Source organism: Chiloscyllium plagiosum, chromosome 2, assembly GCF_004010195.1.
Source record: "Chiloscyllium plagiosum isolate BGI_BamShark_2017 chromosome 2, ASM401019v2, whole genome shotgun sequence".
In the NCBI taxonomy this organism is placed as follows: domain Eukaryota; kingdom Metazoa; phylum Chordata; class Chondrichthyes; order Orectolobiformes; family Hemiscylliidae; genus Chiloscyllium; species Chiloscyllium plagiosum.
The window spans coordinates 87,083,217-87,093,243 of NC_057711.1; the positions used below are offsets into that span (position 1 = coordinate 87,083,217).

General features: G+C 41.6%; 1 protein-coding gene across 2 annotated transcripts in view; it reads left to right on the forward strand.

Annotated features, from left to right (window-relative positions):
* Nucleotides 1-10,027, forward strand: part of ercc6l2 (excision repair cross-complementation group 6-like 2) — an 89,881-nt gene that overhangs the window by 32,575 nt on the left and 47,279 nt on the right. For both annotated transcript variants that reach the window (XM_043713493.1, XM_043713497.1), the window contains exon 11: nucleotides 6,152-6,223. In XM_043713493.1, the coding sequence (XP_043569428.1) occupies nucleotides 6,152-6,223 (72 nt within the window). The remainder of the gene's footprint in view (nucleotides 1-6,151; nucleotides 6,224-10,027) is intronic.

Below are 10,027 nucleotides of genomic sequence, written 5' to 3' on the forward strand. Positions count from 1 at the left end.
CTGTGCACAAGCTACTACACCATTCCCTCACTGTGGGATCATGCTGTGCACAAACTACTACAGCATTCCCTCCCCATGTGGGAACGTGCTGTGCACAAAAAACGACAGCATTCCCTCACTGTGTGAGGGAATGCTTTCTTATGCGGAAAGTCAGGATCTTATGCGGAAAGTCAGGAGGCATGGGATAGAGGGAAATTTGGCCAATTGGATAGAAAACTGGCTAACCGGTCGAAGGGAGAGAGTGGTGGTAGATGGTAAATATTCAGCCTGGAGCCCAGTTACAAGTGGAGTTCCGCAGGGATCAGTTCTGGGTCCTCTGCTGTTTGTAATTTTTATTAATGTCTTAGATGAGGGAGTCGAAGGGTGGGTCAGTAAATTTGCAGATGGTACGAAGATAGGTGGAGTTGTGGACAGTGAGGAGGGCTGTTGTTGGCTGCAGAGGGACTTAGATATGATGCAGAGTTGGGCTGAGGAGTGGCAGATGGAGTTCAACCCTGCCAAGTGTGAGGTTGTCCATTTTTGAAGAACAAATAAGAATGCGGAATAGAGGGTTAATGGTAGGGTTCTTAGTCAGGTGGTGGAACAGAGGGATCTTGGGGTCTATGTACATAGATCTTTGAAGGTTGCCACTCAGGTGGATAGAGTTTGTAAGAAGGCCTATGGAGTATTATCGTTCATTAGCAGAGGGATTGAATTCAAGAGTCGTGAAGTGATGTTGCAGCTGTACAGGACTTTGGTTAGGCCACAGTTGGAGTACTGTGTGCAGTTCTGGTCGCCTCACTTTAGGAAAGATGTGGAAGCTTTGGAGGGGGTGCAGAGAAGATTTACCAGGATGTTGCCTGGAATGGAGAGGAAGTCGTACGAGGCTAGGTTGAGAGTTCTCGGCCTTTTCTCGTTGGAACGGCGAAGGATGAGGGGTGACTTGATCGAGGTTTATAAGATGATCAGAGGAATAGATAGAGTAGACAGTCAGAAACGTTTTCCCCGGGTGCAACAGAGTTTTACAAGGGGACATAAATTTAAGGTGAAGGGTGGAAGGTATAGGGGAGATGTCAGGGGTGGGTTCTTTACCCAGAGAGTGGTGGGGGCATGGAATGCTCTGCCTGTGGGAGTGGTAGAGTCAGAATCTTTGGTGACCTTTAAGCGGCAATTGGATAGGTACATGGATGGGTGCTTAAGCTAGGACAAATGTTCGGCACAACATCGTGGGCCGAAGGGCCTGTTCTGTGCTGTATTGTTCTATGTTCTAAGGCGGGTGCAGGTGAGTAGGTGGCAGATTGTGCCCATGGTGCTCAGTATTACCATGGCGTTGTTTGCCAACATACCGGAAGGGGGTGTAAAATCGACCCTGTGATGTGAGACAAATTTTGTTACATTTTTATGTTGACACTTCTAACTTAAACTCCTTATCTGACTACTTACAATTGAAATTTCTCATTAAAACATTTTCCTGTGATTGTGACTGCAGGTATCTTAACATTGGTGCTCCGGCACATGCTCATTTGCATCTTCCCACACTGACCCACTCCAATCCTTTGTCCACTCAGTGGTTAGTAGGATATATGTCTTTTCACCAGAAATGATTTCTTACAATCCTTAGAATTTCCTCCTTCATGCAGTAAAGAGGTTTATTCATCTGTCATAATCCATTGGCACGATAGGGCAGGAAGTTGAACAAAAGCTCTTCCATCAGATTTTGTGCCATGTTTGTCGTGGAGTCGCCTTAAGCAATTTAAACATGCTCCATGATGATGGTGATGCACAAAGTCTGGTATTAAACCTCGCCTGTACATTTATCAGTTGTTTGTACAGCTAATTTCATGATGTTAAATTTTTGTCCAGTGTCAAACGAATGAGTGTGTCGGTGGAGGGGTACTGTTGGGAACGTCTGGAGAGGAAAAAACGGAGGGCTTGGAGGCCCTGGTCATGTCTGGAGGAAGTGGGAGGATTCAAAGGACCAGGGCCTTTGAATCCACTCCACCCTCTCCTCCCTGACCTATCACCTGATGAAGGAGCAGCATTCCGAAAGCTAATGCTTCCAATTAAACCTGTTGGATTATAACCTGGTGTTGTGTGATTTTTAACTTTGTACACCCCAGTCCATCACAGGCATCTCCAAATCATGAATTTACAATCGGATAGTTTCTGAAGTATTAAGCTAGGGATCAGATGAAAATGATGCATTGTTAAGACACCAAGTTTTGAAGGTAACATTTAAGGGAGTACAAGTAACATGAATTCTTGATACGTGATTTAGAATAAAGTACTAAGTTGAAGTGAAAGAAATAGATTAAAAGGTGATATAAACAAAATTAAATAATACCTTTATTAAGTTAGAATTTCACGCTATTGAAAGCATTTTGACAATGATATAGTTGCTTCATAAATAATACTTTTTCAAACAAATGAATAGCAGAGAACATTTCAGCAGCACTTCTCAAGGAACCATTGTTTTTAGGATCTTTCCACCAAAGTATGACAAACTTACTTAATAGGATTGGCTATGACATTCATAGGTACTTCAATAGGTGGGCAATAATAGTTCTACTAAATATGCATGCAATTTGACTATATGGTTGCATCTTTTAGTGTCTTAAGTGAAGATATTTGTTTCCCGAAACTTTATGCCAACTTTTGAAGTTCCAGTATCCTAAATTAATAAAGAAATGTTAGAAATCTTATCTTATATAGCTTTGGGAGCACAGTTTTAATATCAAGCACCTTAAAGTCCAATTCGCTGGTGGAGAGCAATTTTGGAATGTCACCTTAAATCTGAATTAGGAGCTAGATGTTCTTATGTACCCCAACAGTTTGGTCAGGATTTCTGCAGTCAGAGCCAGGTAAGGTTTTATTTTGCTTCTTTTATATCAAGTGACCATATCAGCCATGTCCAGTCCATATTCCTTTGAGGCTTGTCCATATGTTCTGGGAAAAATTGAAACTTGTTTAAGATGTTGGGTTGAAGATAGTTTGTTTATTTGGGAGGATATTTTCTTTCCAAGCTTTTCTCCCGGTTTTATGAGTTTTGTAGAGTTGGAGATGTTTAATTCATTCCCAGAAAGCGTTTCATAGACCGTAACACCATACTAAGAAATAAGATTAAACGATTAGGTGCACGGAGCCTGCTCTACCACACAATAGGAATGTGGCTGATCTGACATTGCTCACTTCCCTTTTCCCCAAAACCCTTCATTCACCTCTTGGTCAAGAATGTCTTTCTCAACTTAGATCTCTGCCTCCACAGCTCTCTGCGACAAGTAGTTTGAGACTCCCAAGCCTCTGAGAGAAGAAATTCCTTTTTATCTCAAACTTAAATTGGCAGCCTATTATTCTGAGATTATGCTCTCTGGTCTTAGATGCTCCCATGAGGGGAAGCATCCTCTTAACATTTACCCTATCAAGCCCTTGAGAGGAATCCTTTTTGTTTCAATGAGATCACCCCTCATTCTTCTAAAGTCTAGACAATCTATCCATACCAGGGATCACCCTAGTGAATCTCTGTGCTGCTTCCAATGAAACAATAGCTTTCCTTAAATAAGAGGACCAAACCTGCAGTCACTACTTCAGACATGGTGACAGCATTCCAGATGTGGTCTCAGCAACACCGTGTATAGTTGCAGTCAGACTTCCCTACTCTTTTACTCCAACTCTCTTGATATAAGGACCACCATTCCATTAGCCTTCCTGATTACCTGCTGCATATGTGTTTTGTGCACTAGTATGCTCAAGTCCCTTTGAGTTGCAGCCTTCTGCAATTTTTCTCAATTTAAATAGTGTTCTTTTGATCTTTGTTCCAGAATGAACAACTTCGCTTCTTCCTACATTATAATGCACTTGTTAACTTTTTGCCAACTTACTCAATCCATCAATATCATTCTATGATTTGTTTGTATCTCTTTAGAATCTGTCTTTTCACCTATTTTTGTGCTGTCTACACATCTAGCTACAGTATATACACTTCCTTCCTTCAAGGCATTAAAATATATGGTAAACGTGAACTGCAGTGGTAAAAAGAAGCAGCTTACTGTCACCTACTCAAGGGTGACTAGGGATAGGCAATAAATTCTGGCCAACCATGACATCCGTGTCCTACAAGTGAATAAAAAAAAATCATCCCAGCACTGATCTCTATGGAACTCCACTCATTCCAGGTTGCCAACCTGAAAAAGAGCCCTTTATCTCCACTTGCTCTTTCCTGCCATTAGCCAGTTCTCTATCCACACCAGTGTATTTCCTCCAACATCATGGGCTTTTATCTTATGACTTAATCTTTGGTGAGGTACCTTTTTGAACACCTTTTAGCAGCTCAAATTCAACACACCTACTAGTTCCTCTCTATCCAGTCTGGTTAGGACTTCCTTGCTAAAACCCTAATAAATTAGTCAGACATAATTTCCCCTTTTATGAAGCCATGCTGACTCTGCCTGATTAGAGTATGATTTTCCAAGTGGAGAGATGAGGAGTTTTGAAATCTTTGTGAATGATGATTTAAAAATGGTTACTGATGAGAGTTATTTCTCTGTATGTTGCACCTTTAAATGGAAAAGAGTGATATTTGAGAAGATGGCTATCCCCTAAACTGGAGTTGATCTAAAGAGTTACAGAAATTATCCTAATGAGGTTAGTGTGATGACTGAAGGTCTATTTGGATGCGTACTACTCACTCATCAAGAAGACTAGAGCTGTGACAGAAGTACAAATGATGGTGGTTTTTTTTGCAGCCCAGCTTGTTCCAGCAAGCATGCAACAGATAGGAATATCAGCATGGTGTCTTCTCTGCAGTTTGACATAAATGGCCGAGCAAGCCACTCAGATCAGAGGATGATCTTATCAACGTGCAATGTTATAAGAACTGGTCAGAGGCTAGGAATTCTAGAGTGAGTAACTCCTTCCTGACTCCCCAAAACCTGTCCACAATTGATAAGGCGCAAATCAGGAGTGTAATGGACATCTATGCACTTGAGTGGATGTCTGCAGCTCCAACAACACTGAATAAGCTTGATACTGTCTAGGATCAAACAGCCTTCCTGATTCGCATCCCATTTGGCATCTTTAACATTCACGTCCTTCACCATTAACATGCAGTGGCAACTGTAAATACCATCTACAAAGTGCACTGCTGTAAGTTACCCAGCCTCCTCTGACAGAAATCTTTCAAAACTGCAGATTCTACCACCTAGAGGATCAAGAGCAGCAGACATGTGAGAACACCACCATCCAGAAGTTCCCCCCCCCAAGCAACACATCATCCTGACTTTGGTAAATGCCTATTCAGTAATGCCCAAGTCCCATGAACAAGTCAACCACATTGTGTTGGGTTTGTGGTCACATGGAAGGCGTAGAGAGTAAAGACAGGAAATTCTTTCTGAACATTATTGAACTGGATGGGCATTTAGAAGAATCTAATAATTTCACAGTCACCTGTAGAATCTTAGAATCCCTACACAGTGTGGAAGGTGGTTATTTGGTCTATTAAGTCCATATAGATCCTCCGAAGAGCATCCTGCTGAGATATAGCACCTCTACTGTATCCCATAACTCCATGTCTACCCTGGCTAATCCACCTAGTCTGCACATCCATGAACACTATGGACAATTTCAGCATGGCCAATCCATCTAACCTGCATATCTTTGGACTGTGGGAGGAAACTGGAGCTGACCCTGGGAGAATATGCAAATTCCATACAAACTGAGGCTGGAATCGAACCTCGGTACCTGGCTCTGTGAGGCAACATTGCTAACCACCAAAACTTTGTTTTCTTTCAGGCTTATCATTTTATTGAATTTAAATTCGACTAGCTGCTGTGATGTGATTTGAACATTTGGCTCCAGAGCATTGGTCCCAGACTCTGGGTTACTGGCCTAATATGTTACCTCTGTGCTGTTGTCCCATTTGACTTGGAGCTATACTACATTTCCATCACTTTAGCTAGGCAAAAACCTGGAACTCCTTTGAATGTGGGTGCGATCTACATCACATAGACTGCAGCAGTTAAAAAGGAAGCTTAACACCATTTTCTCTCGGGCAGTTAGGGATGTGTCTTTGCCAGTAATGGCCCATCCATGAAATAATTTTTTATAAGTGCCTGTTGTGACTTGTGCATCCAGTAAGCAGATGTTGAAATATCAATATGTCCATCTCTGCTTTCAGGTTCTTCAGCAGCTTTTGAACCACTGCAGAAAGAGCCAGGAAAAGGTTCTGCTGTTCTCCCTCTCAACCAAGGTGGGTAACCATATTCAAATATGATGTGTAAGTCAGATAATTTTTCACAACTGTGCAGAATAAAATTTGAGACACTAATTGGAATTCATGTAGAAGTGTTGCATTTTTTAAAAAAGCAGAATACTCCAGTTACTGGAAATCTGAAATAAAAACAGAAAAATGTTAGAAATACTCAGGGCAAGTAAAATATGTAGAGCGAGAACAAGAGTTCATGTTTCAGTTTGATGATGTTTCATGAAACCATTCTGATGAAAGGTCAATCCTTTCAAATATTAATCCCTGAGGGATCCAAAGTTTGTCCATAACGCCATCTTCAACAGTCTCTTTCTTCACTGCTGATGCACCGTGGCAGCAGGCATGCCATCCATGAGATACACGACAGTCCCTTATTAAGGTATTTTCAATAGCAGCTTCCGAACCTGCAATCTCTGCTGCTCAGATGGCAGGGGAAACAGAAACTCCATCACCTGCAAGTTCTCCCTCAAGACTCGCACCAGCCTAATTTGGAAATAAATCATTGTTTTTAACTACCACTACCGGAATTGCTCTCCTAACCTACAGGGGACTGCAAAAGTTCAAGAAGGCAGCTCACCACCTCAAGGATGAACAATAAATGCTGGCATAGCCAGCAACACCTGCATCCTATGAATAAATGTTTAAAAACATGCGTACACAATTCTAGTGCAAAACCAGATGCCATTTTCATAAAGTGGTTAAAGCACATGTGCATTGAAAAATCACTGGACATGGTGGAGGAAGATCATGATTACAATATTGTTTCAATGTCAGGTATGTGGTTTTGGAGTTCTGCTCTCTAATCAATACTTTACTCCAAAACGATGAATATTGGTTAAGCAGCATGAAGGATATTTAAAAGGATCATCTGCTACTAATAGATTTACGGTATATATTTGAGCAATAGTCAAACTTTTTTGACCACTTCTTAATGTTAAATTTGTGGGATCGACTATTACATGGATACTACTTTTGAGGGGCTGAAATTCATGCCCGTCAAAATTCATACCATATCATTAGCAGAAGCCCAGATGATCTCTAAATGCATAAAGGAAATATAACAAATTACAGTAATTCTGAAAACCTGGAGTGGAACACAACAGCCAGCGGACTGTAAGACCAGGAATGGCACGTAGCAATTGGCAGACTGGAAAGTTGGAGTGGGATGCGACGGCTGGCACACTGACTCATAAATATTGATCTGTTACCTGTGAAGAACTAGGGTCAACTTTGCACAAGATATATGGAAAATGTCAGGTTATTTAGCCAAAAATGGGGGGTCGACTTTTACATGAGATCAACTATTACTTGAGTATATATGGTGGTTACTGATTTTTTTTTTTCTTCTGGCGTTTTATTGCAATTCTACATGCTTTTAATGCTTTCCACACTTGTTTCAAGTTTTAAATGTTTATTGGGTAAACATGACAGTATGGCCTAGTTATTTTGTTCCAAAGATTTCAAAGCTTCACTCCCAGATAAAGGTGCACTAGAATACACTTTCCTTGAAATTGACAAATGACTGTAAATATGAGCAGAGGACAAACTGCAAGAAGAGGAAGCAAAAGGAATTTGATTAGGCAACTATATCTGTTCATGATGAGCTCTTCTACCAGGAAGGAAAAATATGTGAGGCATCTGTGCTTCACTAAGGAGGATCATCAATGAATCTGCCCTTTGCTGCAGTCATAATCCTCAGCAGGACAAGAACAGCATTGCCAGTCATTGTAAAGGTGAAAATGGATGTGAACTTTTATACATCTTCTTCCTTCAGGCTGATACTGGAGAGATTTTTAACATCTTGCAAAAGGGCAGGCACACAGGGTCTGTAATAAAAAATGCACTTTCCAGACTTCAATGTTCCGTGGCATTTTGCAGCGAATATTGTGCTTTCAATATGTTGCAATTGCAGATCAGATGCAGCAAACTCTCAAAACAATACCTCCCACCCTTGATCTGTCCAGCCCTCCGGGGACTCAGTGGTTAGCACTGCTGCTTCACAGCATCAGGGACCCAGGTTCGATTCCAGCCTCTGACAGCTGTCTGTGTGGAGTTTGCACATTCTCCGGTTTCCTCCCACAGTCCAGAGATGTGCTGGTAAGGTGAAATGACTATGCTAAATTGCCCATAGTGTTCAGGGATGTGTAGGTTAGGTGCATTAGTCAGGAGTAAATATAGGATTGGGGGGAATGGATCTGGATGGGTTATTCTTGGGAGGGTTGATGTGGACTATTTGGGCCAAAGGTGTGGACTATTTGGTGTGGACTATTTGTTTCCACATTGTAGGGATTCTTTGATTCTTTAACATGCTTCCACAGATCCACGTTGTGCTTAAATACTTTCACTCCCAAAACTGTGACCTCGCTTGTTGATCTATTTGATATGTTGACAGCATAGTAACTTTATTTAATTGAGCCTCAGACATCAAAATGGTTTGGTGTTCTTACTGATAACACAGCGGCACGGTGGCACAGTGGTTAGCACTGCTGCCTCACAGCGCCAGAGACCCGGGTTCAATTCCTGCCTCAGGCGACTGACTGTGTGGATTTTCACGTTCTCCCCGTGTCTGCGTGGGTTTCCTCCGGGTGCTCCGGTTTCCTCCCACAGTTCAAAGATGTGCAGGTCAGGTGAATTGGCCATGCTAAATTGCCCGTAGTGTTAGGTAAGGGGTAAATGTAGGGGTATGGGTGGGTTGCGCTTCGGCGGGGCGGTGTGGACTTGTTGGGCCGAAGGGCCTGTTTCCACACTGTAAGTAATCTAATCTAATCTAAAAAAAAAATTACAATTGCTGTGTCCAAAACTGAGGCTTAGATTTCTTTAAAAGCAAGTTTTGGAATCCAGCTTGCGTCAATTAACATATATTTCTTATGAAAATGAGTGATGTCCTACATAATTGATTGTGAATAATGGTGGTCAGCATTAAAGTGCTTTTACCCACATTTCTCTTGTGCACTGTGTCCCAGCCTGATCATACTTTATCAGGACTGCTATGTTATTTTTGTTTTCAATTTTCTGTTGCTGTCGGAGCTCCACATATAGATAACCACTAATAATAAGCATGCATCATGTATCCAGTCTTAGATCTAACCTGTTCATTCTGTTGCACTAGCTGTTAGCTGCATCGGGGTTATCAACCATGATTGGAACCTGGCCTACTGCAATCAGTCTCACAACTCAAAAGGTCCTTCAAATGTGAACATTCAATGGTCATTAAAGCATCCTTCTCCTGCCTTTGGTTGCACTTTGGAAAGTAGGTGTCTTCATTCACTTGTTCTGCTCGTGAAAAATATTGCTTTGTGTGCTATGTAGGCAAATCATACCATACGTGATTACATCAGGGTAATAGAACAGAATGGCAGAATATAGTGTTACAGCTGCAGAGAAAGACCAACTTTAATATATGAGAGGTTCGTTCAAAAGTCTGAAAACAGCGGAGAAAAAGCTGTTCTTGAATCTCTTGTTGACTATTTTCAAACTCTTGTATCTTCTGCCCGATGGCAATAAACTTGAGCATGAGGAAAAGGTTATTTACCTTCCAAAACAATCTTGAGTCTTGGATCACTTTCCTTGAGCCAAAATGCTATGGAGCACTGAGGCTAGTTTCATTCGCGACCCTAATATTTAAACCTGGTTATCTGTCCGTTTTTTTGAAGGCTCGTCAGTGTGTTGTTTATCCTATTGGTGAGCTGTGGGGTGGGGTCAAACTCCCTCTTTTGGTAGGTGTTGGTATCTGCAAGTAGTTGTGCTTTTTGGATGTAGTCTGCTTTGCCCAGGATGACCGTCATTCTG